Below are 20419 nucleotides of genomic sequence, written 5' to 3'. Positions count from 1 at the left end.
CTGCTTTATCTTTTGTGCTTTCTGCTGCACCTCACTCAAAGCAAACATTCAAAAAATTGTATGTCTTAGAATAAAATCCAAAGTCCTTACCACAAGTTCAAGGCCTTGCATGATCTGATTTCTACATAATTCTCAGATCTTACGTGGTTTCCTTCTCCTCCTCACTCTCAGTGGCTTCTTTATTTATTGGTTCCCCATATACTCTGTTTGTTTTCCTACTTTTGTGTTGTTAGCCACTAATGGTCCTCCACTCTGACTGCTCTTCCCTGGCCAGCTCTTTTTCATTGTCCAGGTCTTTTCTCAGGTATCACTACCTCCCTCAGTAGTCTGACCAAAGATATTAGGTTAGTACAAAAATAATTGTGGTTTTTGCCATTGAAAGTAATGGTAAAAATGGCAATTACTTTTGCAGCAAACTAATAGCACCATCGCCTTCATACCGTATCACAGCATCTTATTTTTACACCCTTCTGATACTGAATTACTTCTTTACTTCGATGTCAGCTCACTCTGGGCAGGGACCATGACTGCTATTGAACTCAGTCTTTATGCATTCAATGACCCATGAATGAATGAACAAATGAATGCATGAATATGCAGGCAGAATACAAGTCAGGGAGTCTCCACTTTTACAGTCAGTTGCTGGGTGACTTTAGACAAGTTACTTCCCTTCTCTGAGCTTCAGTTTCCCTACCTATAGTAAGAGTTGATTTTCATAGCTTCTAACTTCTCATCTGGCTGAAAATCCTTCTCAGTCTGAGAAAGGTAGAAGGCAAAGACCTGGCCAGAAAGGAACTTGAAACATAGAATTTCTTCACAAACCCTGTCTTGAATGCTCCCCTTCCTGCCCTCCCCAGTTGAGTCAGCTTCTCCAAAATTGTTGGCTGGCAAGGCCTTGCCACCAGTTAGCTTCTCAGGCCGGTCTTGGCACTCTGGCTGTGCTGGGGTGGTGTCACTTTTTCTTCCTTCCCCAGGCCAGTCTGGGCAGTTTCAGCACTTCCGAAATAAACACTGAAGGAAACTCAATCAGAATATGACAAAGCCTAGGAGGGTTGGTCTCAGGAGGCCTATCCAGAGCCACCTTGTCTCCACTACATGCTTATAAGTAATATGTTGTAGACTTTACACAGAAACTGTATGACTTTCAGCAAGTCCCTGGCATCTTGTGGACTTCAGCCTCCTCATCTGTAAGACAAGAGTCTTTATCGAGAGTGAGGAGTCAATGAAGTCATGTCAGGTCCAGTCCAGCTCTCAGAGCGCCCAATGTAGAGGAGACACATGGTGTTTTCTTCCCTCCTCTTGCCTCTTTGTGAACTGCCTGTTCAGAGCCTCCTCTGTTACAAGCTTCCTCACTGATCACAGATATAAAGCTGAGAAGAAAAGGGTGGAGATTTTCAGGTATTCCTAGGTCTAACCTGGAAAGGACTTGGGGACACCTGTTCATGCAGGCTCAAGTGGTGAATACCACTGTACACATGCCAGTGATTCCAAAGGGCCTTCCACATGCCAGATGATTTCTCTATGCTAGCTCTCTGATCTGCATCACCTTGGGAGACTATCATTATTAGCTACCCATCTTGCAGATGAGAAAATGGAGGCTTCAGAATGTGTAAAGCAAAACTAACCAGTCTCAGGCCTCAGTACCAGTCAGTGAGTTGATGGTGCAGGATTCCAAACCCCACTTCAAACACTTGAGAGCTTTTCAGCAAGTGAGAGTAAAAAGAAGGCAGGAAAAAAAAGGTATTTTCTTCACAACCTGAAAAGGCTGACTGCTGCTTTGTCTTTTTAATCACCAATAACCTTTATCCTTATTATGTGCCTGGCGCTGAGCTAAACTCAATGTGCATCATTATCTTACTCACTCTGCCCAGCAATGCTAAGAGGTAACTATTCTTACTATCCCCATTTTACATCTTAAAAGAAACTAAGATGTGAAGAGATGAGTCAGTGGGCTGGCAGGTGGCCTGGCACTCCTCAGCACCATGCCCCAGGAGGATGGCAGAGCAGGAGTCAGGGTCCTCTCTTCACAAAGAAACTGAGGCATGGAGAGAAGAATCACATCTTGATAAAATCAGAGCTCTGAGCCCAACTGCCAGATTCCCTGACTCCCCAAGCAGCTCCCCACCTTTTCCCCCAGGCGGCCTCCCAAGAAAACCTACCACCCACAGCATGAACACCATGGTGGCCAGTTTACATTTGGGGATTCTCAGCACCATGTGGCTAGGCTGTCCCATAAATGGCTTGGCCACCCACTCTGGGATTCTGTTAGCAAGTCAGGTCCATGACTAAGGGCCAGGATTCTCTCCTTTTTTTACTTGGGGCTAGAGATGGTGCTCCGGCACATGGGTTCTCCCTCTGGGTGAGCTGCTGAGGCTAACACCTCCATCATCTGTGAGTGTGAGTGGCTCAGGAATGCAGCTCAGGCAACTGTACCACAAGGCCCTGGCTGCAGATCCTGTCTAGAGCTGAGAGACATGCAGGGGCTGGATTCTGACTCAGACTCCACAGGGAGGTAACTAGCAGAGCATAGTGGGGGTGCTGGTTGGGGAGGGACAAGAGTCATGTTGTGCTGATGGTCAGAGAGCTTTGACTGTGTCTCCTGCTGGCTGTGGGGAGCCACATCACTGGCAGGTCACTTCACCTGGTTGAGTCTTAGGGTCTTCACAGTGCTGATGGAAAGATTTCATGAGGACCAAGTAGATAAAGGCATGATGCCAAGGACGAGGATTCCCCTGTAAGTTTCTTAAAGGTAGGATGGATACAGTACCTGGCATAAAACGTGGAACAGTTAATGTAGATGAAACTTGTTTAAATGAAGATAAAGTGGTCATGTGGATAAATGGAGGATAAAGTGGAAAAATATGGGTAAACTGGAGGAAAACACCAGCCTAGAGGAGAAAAGGACATGTTTGAGTCTTTGCCCTGTTGCTGACTTTCGTGTATGCTATCAGGCAAGTTACTTCCCTTTTCTGGGCTTCAGTTTCTCTATCTGTAAAAAGGAGGTACAGTCCTACCACACAGAAGTATGAAATGCAAGTAAAGCATTTAGCATAATGCATGGCATAAAATATGGGTTCAATAAATGATGATGCTAGTGGTGATGGTTTTGACAGTGAAGTAATGATGATGATGGTAATAACGTTGATAATGATGCTGATAAGTTTTTGGGATAGAAGGGCTGGATTCCGTCATAGGACCAAGCTAAAATGAGTGTCTACTTCATCCATAAGGAAAAAGTCAGGGCTACATTCCAAAGCCGGGGGCAGGGGGAGGCAGAGGGTTTAATAACATTCCAGAAGCCAGTAATTTTTGAACATGGAAGAGTTAGTCTAGTGTGCTTAGCCATCTGCTTGTTGTCTCTTACTAATCCTCCAAGTTAAGCATATCTACTCCCTCTTCCAAAAGGCCTTCTGGGATTCCCCAGACTGGCTCAGTGCTTCAAATCCTCCTGAATACCCCCACTGACCTCTGGACAAAGTTCAGTCTCCCTGGCTTGGGTGATAAAAGCCTTGCTTATCCATCTAGGCTCATCTTTTATCCCTTTTCCCCTTGCACCATGCTGTGGGCATACTCAGGGAATTATAATTTCCTTAACACTTTCCCTGGTGTCTGGGCCTTTGCACAGACTGTTCCTCTGGCCAAAGATACCCTTTTCCCTCCCACCCCTATCTCTGGTCCTCCCTTACTCCTTTCATCTGGGAAATACCTTCTGGACCTTTCATGTATTGCCTTTGGTGTTGCCTTCTCTAGGAAACTTCGCTGACCTCCTGACTTGCTGTGTCTCCATGAGTACTTGCTATACTCTAAATGTCTGGCTACTCATCCATAAGACATGAACTCAGTGCAGCTGTGACCAGGTTCTTGCTCATGGCCTAGTACAGTATCTATCACACAGCAGGTACTACCCTAAATTATTTGTGGGTGTTGAGTACCTACTATTGGACAGGAAACAATGAGGTACACTGGAAATTTGAATATATCAATAAACAAACAAGAAGCACATTCTTATCCTCATTAATTCTGCATTCTAGCATCAAGAGGGGTAAGGGTCATCTGATCATAAATAATAAATATATTTTATAGTGTGTGCCAGAGTGATAAGTATTAGGGAAGAAAGAAAGAAAAAAAAACAGAAGGCAAAGCAAATGAGTGTGGGAGTGCCAGGGGTGATGTGGGGTGGGTGGTCAGGGTTGGACTCATTGAGAACATGGCACTTGGGCAAAGACTTGAAAGAGGTGAAGGAGTGAGTCATGAGGATGAATAGAAGAGGGTTCTCAGCCAAAGAAATTGCCAGTGCCACAGTGACAAAGGCTGTAAAGTAGAAGGATGCCTGAGCTGAACTAAGGACAGCAAGGGGTCCAGAATGCCAGAGGTGAATAAGAAAAGGCATAGACATTGGGAAGGGGGAAAAGTCAGAGAAGCAATGTGGATGGGCAAAGCACCCACATTTTCCCAAGAGCTTTGTAGGCATTGGGAAAACTTTGGTTTTCACTCCAAGTAAAATGGGAAGGAACTGTATGTCTTTGCACTGAGGTGTGATATGATCGGACTTGATTTAAAAGGACTATTCTGCGAGGTCAGGAGTTCAAGACAAACCCCGTCTCTACTAAAAATACAAAAATTAGCCAGGTGTAGTGTTGTGTGCCTGTAATCCCAGCTACTCAGGAGGCCGAGGGAGGAGAATTGCTTGAACATGGGAGGCAGAGGTTGCAGTGAGCCAAGATTATGCCACTGCACTCCAGCCTGGGCAATAGAGTGAGACTCTGTTTCAAAAAAAAAAAGAAAAGATTATTCTGGCTGCTGGGTCAAGAAGAGACATTGATGTACATCCCCAAGTCAGCTACCCAACACCCAGCACCCAGCGCTTTGTCAATATAGGTTATCACCCACTCTTCTAAGAAGGCTGCTCTCCATGTAATGATATTGATTATTTTTCCGTATCTTATAGAATCACTAGCCTTCTTAGACCAATGACCAATGTGCTGCATATTGGGTATTATGTCCTTTCTTAAGAAACCATGTTCTCATTTAGGTAGGGTTTAAGATTTAGCAAATCTGTCATTTATCAAATATTGCAGCCAGCCCTACACATAGTTGCATGAGTTGGGTGCACTATCCTGTGCTGAGATGTGTTTCTGGGATTAACCTCTTCTTATTCTCTGTAGGTCTCAGTCTTAGCTAGCCTTCAACTTCCTGCTCAATGACCAACTCATCCAGGAAGCCATGTGAAGAGTCCTTAGACACATTTTTAGAAAGCCTTGTTGAGTTATTAGACAGGAATCTAATTCAAATATCAAAACATAAAAACCCAAAGTGAGTCTGGCCTACCCAAGGTCACAGAGTTAATAAGTCACAGAACCGGGACTATACCCCAACTCCCCAGACATCTATAAGAATCAATCTCTTCGCAGCCATCTGAAACATGACCACAACTACTGTTCCAGGCCACCACACCTTAGAAAGCTTTGGTATGTTGAAAATGTTAAGGTTGTTTCCCTTTACTCCCTCACACCCCAACACATGCTTACTTAGAATGATTCCAATTATAAATTGAATTTTTTTTGTCATGAAGGGCAACCATTCTGGAAATCTGCTTTGTATTTGAGGCTCCTCAAGGCTCCAACAGGAAAATAATAAACTGACATCCTGAGAGGCTGAGTCCTGCCCCTTCCTGTCTGCCTCACACTGCAGGCAGGTGTCTGGGTGGGAAATTGGACACCCCTGTCAGACAGAGTTTCCTGCACTGTCTTGCTCTTGTCTGCCAGCCGGGCCCAGGTCATCCCATAAGGCGGATGTGGGGAACAGCTGGCGTCTGTACAGACAAATAAGGGAGGGAGAATGAAGGGAGCAGACAGTCATCATGCTGGGCCAAGGCATCACAGAGGCCCTAGCCCTGGGAACCAGGAAGAAGTTTAGGTGGAAAACTGGCAAGAAGGAAGTCTGGGAGAAGATGCTGAGTGCTTAACTCTGGGCCTGGAGTTCATACCAAGAACTCCATTCCTGGAGGTCTATGAAGCAAGAATATCACCCACAAGGGGCAGGACAAGATGCTTGGGCAAGACACAAGCCCGTTGCAAAAGGATGTTCTAAGGGGTTAGAGGCAGGTGCTGTGCAGCTTGAATTCTCTTGGTTTGCATCTTAGCTTTACCACTTGCTAACTGTGTGAATTTAACCCTTCTAAGCCCCAGTTTTATCATCTACAAAATGAGGATTAAAAAAATAATGCCTAGGGCCGGCCATGGCGGCTCACATCTGTGATTCCAGCACTTTGGGAGGCTGAGGCTGGAGGATCACTGGAGCCCAGGAGTTCAAGACCAGTCTGGGCAATACAGAGAGACCGCTTTCTCTACAAAAAAAATATGAAAATTAGCATGGTGTGGTGGTGTGTGTCTGTAGTCCCAGCTATTTGGAAGGCTGAGGTGGAAAGGTCATTTGAGCTTATTAGGAGGTTGAGGCTGAAGTGAGCCACTCCAGACGAGGTGACAGAGTGAGGCTTCATCTCAAAAGAAAAAGAAAAAAGAACAACATCTACAACAGGGTTATTGTGCTGATGAAATGAAATGACATGTAAAGCAAAGCAATAACTCTTAGCTATTACCATTTGTTCAGATTAGGAAATCCTAAATCCCAAACATAGCTCTGTCACCTTGTACAAATTATTCCATTTCCCTCAACCTCAATGTTCTACTTGGCTGAATTATTCTGGAGTTTAAGTGAGATGACATGCGCAGAGATCCAGGCCACAGCAAAGCACATATTAAGTGCTCAGTTAACTGAATTCCTGTGATTTAGGAAGGTGCTTGAAACTCACCCAGGGGTGAGTTTCTCTGAGCGCTAGCCTGGGTGTGTAAGGGAAGGGATTGTCTCTTGATATGGGACTGGGGCTGAGGGGACAAGTGGGACCTAAACAGGTCCAGCAGGTAAGGGCAGAGGCATGAAAGGAAAGTAACCTCTCTCCTTCTCCGAGAGGCTTCCTACAGTGTAAGATGGAAACAAAAACCAGAACTTTCTTCTGTCCTGTAGATGCCCAGGGGAAACTCCTGTCTGGGCTGCCGGGGATGTCAGGGGTGATGGGAGCGCTGGGAGACTTATCTTCCCCGGACCGCATCTCTGCTGCTACTGGGAAAAGCTGCTCTCCTCTTTGCCAAGGTTCTCTGGCAGTCTGGGCTCATGGTGAAATGTCTCCAACCAGAATGGGGAGGGTCATGCCAAAGTGTGCCAAGGACACAGGCACCCTGCATGCTTTCTTCTTCTGAAACTCAGCACCATGCAGGAGAAAAAGCAGAACTTGTGAGTCAGACAGAACTGAGTTCAAACTTAGGCTTCCCCACTCATTTGCCAAGTGAACTTGGGCAAGTCCCATATGTACTCTAAGCCCAGACTGGTTCATCTGTGTGACGGGAATAAGAATAGTGACCTCTCTGTGTTGACAAGAGGATTAAAGAGGATAACAGAAGCCAAGTGTCTGGCAGAGTGTCTGAAATATGCAGTAGTTCACTTAGGGAAGTCTTGTGTTCTTATTTATTTTCTCCATCTATCACCACCTTTAAGCCAGTCCACTGCAGGGAATAGTTAGGGGTGTTCAAGAAAGAGGAGAAAAGTTTCAAGAAGTTGGAGTTCCCTTAAAAGTCAAACTGGGAAATCTAAATTGTAGGAAGTGTGACTATAATTTGAGACACTTTTCTTTTCCAGAAGTCAGACTTCTAGGAATCTTGTATCAGAAAAGCCCCAAACACCTGTCCACAACTGAAATAATGATGGTGAAGTCCTATCTGCCATAAAAAAGGCCCTTAGTCTCTCTAATCCATACTTCATGTACACTTTTAAGAGACCTTTCCCCTTCTACCCCCAACCATTATTCACCTCCACCAGGAAGACTCCTGTTCCCTCTTCAGATCTCCATGTAAATGTCCCTTCCTCAGAGAAGCTTTCTCGGACCTTCATGCTGTTCTCCATAAAATCTCACACTTTCTCATCATTGCCTCTTCCACAAAAGTAATTAAATGCAATAGTTGTGTGGCTCCATGCTTAACAGGCTCCTCTAATAGACTACAAGTTTCACAAGGGCAGAAATACTGTCTGTCCACAACCTGGTCTGGTGCTGAGCACACAGAGATCCTCAATGGAGATTCACCTCACTGGATGAAGGCAGCTTGGCCATCTGCATTCTGCACCCTCAGCCAACAAGAAGAAACAAGAATTTAAAGTGGAAGAAAAGGATTTCTTAACACAAAAAGCCCAACTACATTTATAATGTGGGTAGACAAGGAGGAAAAAAGAGTATGAAATGCATTCAGAGCTAGCAAAGAACTGGTTCTGGGGTTCCTTAGTGAAGAGTCTGTGCTTATCTTGGGGCCTGGGAGTCTGAAATTGCTGCACTGGAACTGAGTATGGGAACAGAGAGCCAAAATGGTGGCTTGGTGTTCAAATATATGTATATGGTAAAGTTACTATAATAATTTGGAATCTGGTCAGGTGCGGTGGCTCATGCCTGTAATCTCAGCACTTTGGGAGGCCGAGGTGGGTGGATCATGAGGTCAGAGAACTTTCCAAAATGGATTCCTTTCTCTACAGAGTGCATTGTGGGAATATGAAGTCATGAGATTGAGGTTCAGGTGCAGATTCCAAATTATGTATGTATGTATGTATGTATGTATGTATGTATGTATGTATTATTTATTTATTTATTTTGAGATGGAGTCTCGTTTTGTCACCCAGGCTGGAGTACAGTGGCACGATATCAGCTCACTGCAACCTCTGCCTCCCAGGTTCAAGTGATTCTCCTGCCTCAGCCTCCCAAGTAGCTGGGATTACAGGTGCCCACCACCACACCCAGCTAATTTTTGTATTTTTAGTAGAGACGGGGTTTCACCATCTTGGCCAGGCTGATCTCATGACTTCATATTCCCACAATGCACTCTGTAGAGAGAGGAATTCATTTTGGAAAGTTCTCTGTCAAAAAATCAGCTTCATATTTTATATTTTAGTACCTAAGTTACAATAGATAGGAACGTTATTTTAAACAGAGCTGCTCCTCCTCCAACCGTTGGTGTCAGATGGAGCCATAATTCTGTATGAACTTCTATTTCAAATACAAACTTCATCGTCCATTCACGTTCAAAGGTGGCTGACTCCAATGAAAGAAAATAGATAATGTTGTTCACTGTATTCATGTGGAAACAGGTATCAAGCGCCTTAAATATGCTTATATCCCTCCCTTGGCATTCCAATTGTAAGAATCAACTATAAAGGAATAATTAGCACTATAAAAGTATTTTATGTGCAAAGATGCTCATGAGCATCATTTTAGTTAAAATTATAAGAAAAAAGAAATGATCCAAAAGTTAAAAATAAAAGTTGAAGTAAATGGTTACGTAAATTATCATACATCACAACCATATAATAAACAACAATGCAGCAAAAAATACAGCTGAGAAGTTTATACTACTATCAATCAGATTTTTTTTTAATTTTGAGACAGGGTCTCACCCTATTGCCTAGGCTGGAGTGCAGTGGTATGATCATGGCTCACTGCAGCCTCTACCTCTCTGAGCTCAAGTGGTCCTTCTGCTTCAGCTTCCCAAGTAGCTGGGACTACAGACCTGTGCCTCCATACCTGGCTACATTATTATTATTATTATTATTATTATTATTATTATTATTATTATTATTATTATTTTATTATATGTAGAGACAAGGGTCTGCCTGTGTTGCTCTGGCTGGTCTCCAACTCCTGGTCCCAAGTGATTCACCCATCTTGGCCTCCCAAAGTGCTGGAATTACAAGCGTGAGCCACTGTGCTCAGTGCAAATAATTCTTGTGTCTAAGATTTCCTGTGCTAAGTAAACAAAACTAAGCAAAACAAGATTGCAAGCTAGAAAGGCAGTGATATATACACAGACAAAAATACCCTCACACTTACTTAACAAAATACACAGAATAAAATACACCAAAATAAAAAGCAGTGGTTTTCTTTGGGTTTTAAGATAATAAGTGAATTATTTTGTTTTCTTCTTTCTGAATTTTCCAATATGCATTATTTCATACTTAGAAAAAAAGATAAAATTGCTTAACAGAAAATGAATTTTATTTTCCTCTACTTAAGCAAAAATTGTACGCCTTCAGTGTCCTATCAAAAATCAAAACCAAACCGAAACCAAAGAAGGGTAGGCATGCTGAAAACTGTGGCCCACATGGGACTGACTGATCCTGGACAATCCCAGAATTTTTATTCCTCAACCAAAAGATTCAGTAACAGCCATCCGATTAGAATGTGTTCCTTGGGTCTTGTCCCATTTATTCCTGTATTTTGGGTCAGAGATTCTTTCTTGAAGAAAGCAACTCTCCTAAGGATGTTGCAAAATAAAGGGACTGGGACTGGAATCCAGGAACCTTGCTCTTTCTATCACTCACTTTGTCACCTGGGACAAATCATTCCTCTTTTATGGGCCTCAGTGCCCCTATTAATAAAATGAAACATTTGGGCCAAGATAGTCATACAGGGCTCTTTAGGCATGACTGACTATGATTCTTTGCTTTTCCTGTCTCAGAAACTCAGTTCCCCCTTCTTTAAAATGACACAGATGAAATGATCTTTCAGCTCAGATTGCAGATGAATATAAAAATAGAAATAGTTTTCCATTAACTCATTCATCACAAGAACGCTTCTCAGCCCAGGCTGTCTGGGTTACCACCTCCCTCCCAACCCTTGGCTGGGGATCCTCACTCTGGTCTAAGCGGCAGTCGGAGAAAAATGGAGGTGGCCACTTTTCTGTGAGGGGTTAATGTGCATCTATCGAATGTTTTTCTTTGGTTTACTATAAACACTTGAATCACTCCTGGGTGTGTCCTGATATAAAGAAAAAAAACCATGACCATGACCATCTTTCTCTAATTCTACAGGTATGACAAATAATAAGATAGATAATAAAATGCTCAAAGACTGTAAATGACCTCATCAGGGATGTACTATTTTCTCTTTCCTAGACTTCAGCCCTCCCCCCTAAAAATGTGTGTTCTTGTGGGGATTTTACATGCCAGTCTCCTGCTCCAGATACCGTTCTTTTGACCACCTCCTCACCCCTTCCTCTTATCCCTCAAGTTTCAGCACAGATGCCTCTTGCTCTGCAGTGCCTTCTCTGACCCCTTGCCTATTCCCCCAAACACTTCGTCCTTCCTGTCCGAAAGTACATATTGCAGTTTTATTATCTGCTTCCGTACCCGATTCTAAGCTTTGAGAACCACATCTGCAAAAATCAACCAGGGCCCAGCCCATGATATTAGTTCAACTCCTGACCAAAAGAATAAAAAAATAAAATGAAATAAAGTGTGTGGACAGTGTTGGCACAGTTAGGACAAGGGTTGTCCAGCCATGCAGGAGTGATCCTGGCCCCACAAGCTGGAGAAGCGGGCAGGAGGCAGCTGCCAAGGAGTGCACACTGGCCTACCTTTTTGGTCTTCACTGTGGAGGTGCAGCAATCCCCGCCGTCATAGTTGCAAAAGGCTCGGTTGTTGATGGCATCACAATAATTGTCTCCCATGAAGGGCTGGAAAGGGAGAGAGAAGCAGGAAATGAGGCCTTGTTAGCATCCTGGAGTGAGTGGGAGCTGACGTCTGCAGTCCTTCGGGTGTCTGTCATCTTTTCACAGCCCTCCACGATTAGCTGGCCAGGCTTCACATCCCCAACACCCCCTTGGATAAGTTATCACCTCTACCATTCATAAAGACTCTTGTCTTTCTTTCTACCATTCATAAAGACTCTTACCCAGTTTTTTTCCAACTAGAGTATGGTTATGCTGATGAGACATACTCTTGTGTGCTTGGGTGTGCAAAACCACAAAATAGATGGCTTACATCTTCCTGAAAGAGGACTCATTTTACTCAAAGAAATGACCAGGAAATGTGAGCCTCCTCCCACTTTTTTCAGCAGTATGTAATTAAAAACGTAATTTATAATAAAATATATGCAAATATGTTAGGAAGCTGAATGTAAACTGCCCAAGAAGTATTAAGATAAAATATAAGAACTCATAGGAATTTGGCACCATGGTCTGTGTGTGATGGTGGGCTCCCTCTCACAAGGAGGGCAGATGTACTTGAATGTCACACATTTTACATGTTTGTTTTCTTCTTTTGCTCTCCAAACAATAAGTGAGGTAGGTATTGGTTTTCTCACTCTACAGATGAAGATGCAGAAACTCAAAGACAGGGACTTGCCCAAAATCACACTGGCACAGGCAGAGTAAGTGATTTAAATCTAAGTTGGCTCTATGGTTTTTTACTTCATCACTCTCGGCTGTTCTGGCATATACTGATTTATTTCTTTTATTCTATGTGTTTCTCCACCCCAGGACACTCCCAAGATGAAGAAAAGATAATAGAGTCAAGCCATTATTTATCTGAACCCAGAGTCTTTTTAGGGGAAAGTCCAGGAGTCTCTTGGATTCCCCAGTCACTTGTATTTCCTCATCCCAACCGCTAGCACATTGTATTCTGTGGTCTGTTTATGTTTCTGTAGCTGGTGCAAGACTGTGAGCTCTTCATGGACGTGGGCAATGTCTAGTTTGTCTTTGCCTCCCAATCACCTCATTTAAGGCTGCACACAACTTTGGCTCTTAGTAATGTTTCTGAAGTGGAATGTAATTGTACTGGCATAGTGGCAAGGGCAGTTGGCAGGGATTGAGAAAACCTGGGTTCTAGTCCTCCCAACCTCAGCCAATGGGGTGGTTACTTCATGGTTTTTGTTAAGTGACCTTATCTCCTCTAGGCCTCAGGACTCCCGCTAATGAAATAAAGAGGCCAGATTAGTCCATTGATTTCTCAAAACAGTGAACCTACCCCTCTCCTCACCATCAAATGCAATATTGTATGACACTTCAATATAGAAAGCAGATGAAAGTGAAACCACTCTGATTAAAGTGCTGGTTGGGGTCTCTAAAAGCTCAGTGACTCATTCATGGGAAAGAGACATCATTTGTTTAAGACCTTTGCATCTAAGCATGCCATCTGTGATCCAGTGGTCTCCCCTTCCCATCCTCACTGCTCCAGAAAGAACCAAGCTCCATCCCTTGTGGCATTCCTGGCTTTTGCCTCTCTGTTCCAAATTCTCACTCACAGAAACTTTTCACCCTGAACTCATGATGCCAGATTTCATTTCATCACTCCACTATTAGAGTCTAAAAGATCAGAGCTAGACAGAGCTCTGAGAGCAAGGAAGACCTGAGCTCAGTTGTGTGGGTGTGCATGCATATGGCTGTGGGTTCAGGTGTGACTCTGCTGTGTGACCACCAGAATGAACACATCACATCCACATTAGAGCAGCAGGGTATAAACAACAAACGATAAACCCTTTCTTTTCCTTCCTGCCTCAGGAGATCTGCCTGTGGGCTATGTTCTTTTTTATGTAATAAATGAACAGAATAATGATGGAGACTAACTGTCCCTTCCTTAGAATAAAAGGAACTGGCTTGGTAAAGAAGTAGCTAGGGAAAAAGAGAAAAATTAAATGAAGGTGATACTTTTTTATTTGGGCCCTGAAATAATTCTCCAGTCCCATCACTGGTTACTCTACCCTATATGTTCTTTCCTGCAACCATATCCTTTCATCCACCTATCCATCCATCCATCCATCCATCCATCCATCCATCCATCCATTTATCTTTATTCCCTCCTATGTATTTAATTCCTACAATGTGTTACACATTATGCTAAGGAAAAGGATGCAATAGTGAATCGATGCAGATATAGTTCCTACCCCTCCAGACCTTATACTCTGGTGAAGAGACAGACTTTAATCACATAATCACACATCTAATTAACCAATTTCAACTCTGATAAGAGCTATGGAGAAGAGGGATGTGATGCTATTAAAGAGTAGAAAGATTTGATCTAGACAGGGAGCTCAGTGAAGGTGTCCCTGAGGAAATGACGCTTCAGCTGAGATCATAAAGATGAGTAGGAGTTAATTAGGTGGGGGTGGAGAAGAGAGAATTTCTAGAGACAAGGAACAATATGAAAAAAGCTCTCGTACTTAGAGATTTCCCCTGTCTCTAGTGTATCTCCTGTTGCTGCTTCTACTAGTAACGCATTCAGACAAACAAACCATCCTTCAAGATCTAGCTCAAATGTTACCTCTCCAAAATGCCACCCCCTAATAACCTCAGGATGCTCTGTGCTGCCATAGCCTCTTGTATTTGATTTTGTGATAGCTCTTCAGGATTTTAAAATTCTTTCTTTAATTGTCTATCTCCTTCACTATACTGTGAGCATCATCCATTTCTGTATCCTAGATTGCTAGCAAAATGTCTGGTATTTGTGCAAAACTTTGTCAAATATAGATTCCATAAATGTTTATTTAGTGGATGGATGGATGGATGGATGGATGGACGGATGACAGGCAAGTAGATATCACAGATGACTCAAGGAGAGCATAGTTACTATTTTCACTGGACTCACACCAATGTATTCCCAGAACTGGAACAGTATCTGGCATATAAGAGGTTCTCAATGAAGCCTTGGTGAACAATTGAGTGAATGATCACTTTGGACCCAGCATGGTGCAGAAAACAGGGGCTCAGGGGTCCCCAAACCCTTTCTTTATCTTGGATACCTCTGGATACTCAAGGTTGATAGTCCCAGAGTTTGTATGTCTTCTAAGCATAATTTTCAGCTCCAGACAAGGCACTATTAGAACAAAGCTAAAGAGGACAGGAGATGAGGGGCACCTGCAAGGGCAAAGGCGATAAACATCACTGGCAGGGCTCAGAGTCTGACAGGTGAGGGTCTCTTGGGTCTCACTGCTGAGTCCAAGGAGGGATTGAATTCTGCTGTCACACTGGTTGCCCAGACCGCCGACTCAGCAGAATGAGTGCCCAGGTAACTCAAGCTTTCTTTTCCCAAAATGCTGGATTGATCCAAAGAGATAGAAGTAAGCAACAGCCACAGGGCCTTGGCTTTGATTTTGGCATTCCTAATTGAAGCCTGGGAGAATGGGGTTCCTAAAGTCAAGTACAATGTCAAGTGCCCTCAGGAAATCCCCCAACAATGCAGAGTAAAAAAGGTGTAACCTAGGGATTGTCTTGTGACACAGATCAGGGAATGGATCATAAGCAGGCAGTAGGAGAAAAGCACCAGCCTGGACGTTAGAAGATCTGGGCTCATGTTTTGTCTTTGTGGTTATCATGCTGTGCAAACTTGGACATTCCATCCCCTCTCTGGCCCTCATTTTCTACTCTATACACCAAGAAAATAGAGCTAGATCAAATTAAGAGCCTTCCCAGTTTGGGCATTCCATCAAATTTTGGATCCAGCCACTGCCTGGGTCTCTGTTTACCCATTTTAAAAATAAAAGGTTAGTTGAGATTAGGTAAAAGAGTCTTTCTGGTTCTGGCATTCTAAGAGTTTCATCAAATACAACTTTTTCTAGGGCATGGTCTGATCCTTTTCACCTGCGTTTTCCTCAGTGGGCTCTGGATGAACCACAGAGATTTGGCCATCCATCTGGAAGGGATTTGGGGCCGCTTTTTCACTGTCAGCTGGGAAGAGCCACAAGGGGCAGAGTGATGTGCAGAAATGTCTTTGAGTTCCGTGGACAGCCCTCCCTTCAGGACACAGCTGATGTTCCAAGAACCATGCTCCTTGAGTCCTCCCAAGCTTGTCACTGACCCACAGAGCCAGATCTCTATAATTCCAAGCTGTAAGGAATGGCTCAACTGTGAAGTCACAGAATTTAAGGGTTATAAAGGCTCTTTCACTTCAGCTCAATGGTTAGGTCTAAGGCATTCATATTCCTTCTGGGGTTGAGGCATGAGTAAATGACTAAGATGTGGGGCAGAAGGAATAGGTCTGCAAGTAAAGGTCATCAGTAAAATGGAAATTAAAAATAAAACCACCTCACATTACTCTGTAAAGGTTAAATGTAACAATGTTGGTAAATTTCCAACGTTAGCATATTCTAGACGGTAAATCATTATAGCCTCCTGCCCTTCCTTTCTTACACATCCCATATTTTGTAGACCACAGGCTCTGGAGCCACAAAAGCCTGGCTTGGAACCCAGCTCTGTTACCCATTCCCTATGCTTTTTAGTATGTTTCCTTATATCTCTGTGCCTCAATTCCATCATCTGTAAAATGAGCCTGCTAATCCCCGTCCAAGAAGTCTGCTAAATGGATATTTTCAACACTCAGCAGGTATGGCAAAGGATAGCCAACATTAACATAACAATAATAATAACAACAGCAGGATTATTTCCAGGGAACTGAAGAGTGCCTTCCCTGTGACTCACCTCACAGCCTTTGACACAGTGAATCAGAGCAGGGTGAGGATACCACTTGAGACCAGCAGTGCAGACAACTCTCTGTGGGAAGAGGGAGAGAGAGGTCAGATGGGCTTGGGATTGGGAGGGACCCACCTCCGTGTTGGCATCACATTTAAACACCCCACCTCTTCTGGGACCTTCCAATTCCTGACCTCACCCTGGCTTTTACACGGAGAACTTGCCCGGGTACTTGCAATAACAAGAGCCATAAGATTAAAATAATATTTGTGTTCACCATATGTGTCATGGTTCTGTATTTCCCTGGCAGGAACAAGGGTTGAGGAGAAGCAGAACTGGGGGGTGAAGACATGATCAGAAAAGCCCTTCAGAAAATTATCGACTAATATTCGACCCATTCATGGAGTTGGGCTAACGTGGGGGGAGGAGGGGTGTGTGTGTGTGTGTGTGCGCATGCATGTGTGTGTGTATGTGTGCATACATGTGTGTGGCTGCAGCAGGAGGATGGGAGAAAACTGTGGAGCAGCATTTCTCAAAGCATGAGCTGAAGACCACTTTCATCAGCATTGCCATGGGAGTGTGTTAAATTAATGGCAGATTCCTCAGACCTGCTTTGGATATAATGAATTGGACTCTCTGAGACCAGGCCCTGAGACTCTGCATTTTAGCAAGCCTTGCAGATGATTCCAATGCACACTATAGTCTGAGAGCAAATGGGCTATTATGAACCAACCTATGGTTCAAATCCCTGGAAAGGCAGAGAACCCCTCCTGCTGTCACCTGCTGCCATGTCATACGGGTCTGCCCACAGTTCCCTGAGGTTGCCCACAGTGAATTTGTTCTTGCTCTTCACCTTCCCTGAATGCCCTTCCCCATTTCGTCACTTTGAGAATCTTTGAAATGTCTGCTCAAAACTTATGTCTTCTTTGGCACTTTTCCTAGCCCCATCAGGCAGAGCTTATAGGCACTTATTTATAGCTTCCTCTTTAAAAATAATAATTATGATGATAATAATGACGACTAAAATATATTGAGTATATTTGTTGTGCTAATTACTGTATGCATTATCTTATTATTTCTTGCCATGATGCTGTGAGGTGGGCATTAATCTTGTGTCATAAGAGAGTAAATTCCCCATGCTCCATAGCTGTTAGGTAGAGAAACCAGGATTTGAAAATAACCAGTTGTTTCAGAAATGATTTAATAAAGCTCATAACATAAAATCCAACATGATGATATTTTTAAAAGTGGGTGAAAGAAGAAAGCTAAATAAGACTAGAAAGATAACATAGTATCAGGAATACAGTTACCATAAAAATTCTAGAAGCTTGGCCAGGCGTGGTGGCTCATGCCTGTAATCCCAGCACTTTGGGAGGCTGAGGTGGGCGGATCACGAGGTCAAAAGATCGAGACTATCCTGGCCAACACGGAGAAACCCCATCTCTACTAAAAATACAAAAATTAGCTGGGTGTGGTGGCATATGCCTGTAGTCCCAGCTACTTGGGAGGCTGAGGCAGGAGAATCGCTTGAACCTGGGAGGCAGAGGTTGCAGTGAGCTGAGATCATACCACTGTGCTCCAGCCTGGCGACAGGGCGAGACTCCGTCTCAAAAAAAAAAAAAGAAAAATCCTAGAAGCTCCCTTTTCTATTCTCCATAGATGCCCCAGTTTTCATGCCAGATTACAATTATTTCTATAAAGAATAAAATGAAATAAAATAAAATGGTACATGCTTAGATGTGTAGTGACAGGTAACTGTGAACAACCAGCTGTGGAAGTCCACATGATTAGAGGTTGTTCGACTGACTGAGAGGCCAATTGATTAATTTTAATTAAAAAATGAAAAGTCACCTGGGCCAAAATGTGGAAAATCCATGTAAACAGCCTATTGTCTCCCTGAGGGCAGACCTATGTGGTAGCCAAATTGTAATTAGGTTTCTTGGCAAAGTTGTGACAAAGGGAATCAGGTGACCCCAAGACTAGATTGGGTGCCTTTCTTCTCTGCTCCGTAGAAGCTCAGGTTCACATTAGATATGCCATGCCTTCAGCAATGCCTGACACAGAAGGGATGCTAAATATTTATTTTATAAAGGAACAGATTCTTCTCAAAATAGAGATGATTTTACCAATGGACAATAATTTCTTTACTTGTCTTCCTGTCTTCTAGAGCATCAGAAGATCATCTAAGGTCAAGCACTAGACTTGTCCTCTAAACAAGTCTAGTTTAGAGGATCAGTTTAGTATAGGCTGAATGTAGCCACTGTCATCCTTCAAGTAAATCAAAGACCTTGGAGAAAGAGCTTAACTTGATGATCTTCCAATCAGTCTTACAATGTGAAATCTACTATCTTGCCTCTTACTGCTTCTATTGAAATTGTCTACCCGTCCCCAATCCACGCATAAAGTGGTATATGGGAAAAGTCATGGGATATGATATAGGACAGGTGTGGTTGCAATTCGGATTTGGAATTGCTCTGTATATTTCTACTATGAGGTTTGGTTCTCTCATCCATAAGATGGGTACTGAAAACATCATAGACTTGTTGAGATGGTGCATTCATATAAATGATGTGAAAATGGTAAACCTAGTACCAATTTCTTAAGTTTCTTGAGGGCAGGTCCTGAGTTATAGACACTTCTGCATCCTTCCAGGGTGAAGCATGGAGCACAGTGAAGAAATACATGAAGGAATGTGATACAAATACAAATGAGGGAATTTGGGTTGTTTCAGTATTCCTTTCTTCCAGTTAAGCTACGTTCTTCCCCCTCTGCCTCCCAGCTATGGGGCTGGGTGAAGAGGAGCACCTGCTTTCATTCCTAACCAGATTTTCCTGTCTCAGTATGAGAGTCTGTTCCCAGTCAAAATTCAGAGATGTTGGAGGGCATTTGGTAAAGGTTCAAGAAGTGGAAAACAGCAGAGTTAGAATCCACTAGGGATTTGATGCCCATGCCTTCCCCTGTTTATTTGAGAGCTAATTTAATCCATCTGTAGGAGTGTCTTGGTGTGGTTGTACAAGTTTCTGTCAGTTGAGGTTTACCTGACGTGAGTTTGGAAAAAGGACTTTTATACTATCTGCATAAGCCTATTTATCTTTCCAAGGCTTTTGGATTTTCCACTATTACTCAGGGCTGCACGCCCCACCTGTCTCACTACAGGGCCCCTCTGTGTGCTAGAACTGAGAAAGGGGACAGGCAGTGGGAGCTGAAGGATTGGCTAGGATGTTTACAGGAGAAGTTGGGAGATCTCAGATGGGGCCCCTCAAATGTCAGCCTTTTTCCTCTTGATACCAGTGAGACATCTAGCCCAGCCAGAGCTTTTTCAGATAAGGTTTTGTAAGAGGGCTTTCATTTCCTGCCTTGTTGGTAGGAAGAATAGACTATCTTTTCTTCCTGGTTGCAATTACCATCATCATCATTGTCATCATCATCACCACCATCATCATCATCATCATCAACACCACCCCCAACACTACCACCATCATCTGCACCATCTTCTCTTTATCATCATCATCATAGCACCACCACTACCACCAACATCATCACCAGCATGCAAACACCATCACTAACATCACCACCTCCACCAACATCAATACCATCATCACCGTTAGTATCCTCATCCTCATCAGCACAAAATTCTCTATTTAATGAATATTATGCTCTAAGCCCTGGGCTCAGAGCTTTCATCTCATTTAATTCTCACCATAACTATGAGATAGGTACTATTTTTGACTCTGGTTTACACAAGAGAAAACTGGGGCACAGAGAAGTTAAATGACCTGCCCCAAATCGTACACATAGGTAGTGAGAGTCAGCAATTAAACCCACATTTATCTGGTTTTAAGGTCTAGGCTTTGAACACCATAATCTCCTTCAAAGTATACCATCCCCTGAAGCTGTAAGTATAAAATAGCTTACTTTTTTGACCGATGGGAAGACCAAAGTTCAGAAAGGTGGAGAGGCCCTTTGAGACAAATGTTGGAGTAGGTAGAGCATCTAAAAGATGAAGGCCCAAGAAGACAGGCCCCAAGCAGAGCCAAAGACATGTGAGAAGGCATCTAAGAGAGCCCCCTCATCCAGAGGCTCAGATCTGACACCCCTCCTGGATGTCTTCTAAGATGAGCCCTTTTTCCCTTAGCTTTTTCCTT

General features: G+C 43.4%; 1 protein-coding gene across 1 annotated transcript in view; it reads right to left on the bottom strand.

Moving 5' to 3' along the window:
- The window catches only part of PAPPA (pappalysin 1), a 247286-nt gene that overhangs the window by 8253 nt on the left and 218614 nt on the right, over positions 1-20419 (bottom strand). Inside the window, exons 20-21 of the mRNA XM_003264052.4 lie at positions 16284-16355; positions 11448-11546 (exon numbers count right to left, since the gene is read on the bottom strand). Of these exons, the coding sequence (XP_003264100.2) occupies positions 11448-11546; positions 16284-16355 (171 nt within the window). The remainder of the gene's footprint in view (positions 1-11447; positions 11547-16283; positions 16356-20419) is intronic.

Source organism: Nomascus leucogenys, chromosome 8, assembly GCF_006542625.1.
Source record: "Nomascus leucogenys isolate Asia chromosome 8, Asia_NLE_v1, whole genome shotgun sequence".
Taxonomy (NCBI): Eukaryota; Metazoa; Chordata; class Mammalia; order Primates; family Hylobatidae; genus Nomascus; species Nomascus leucogenys.
Note: the sequence above shows the minus strand (reverse complement) of the source record. Positions and strands in the feature narration are given on the sequence as shown.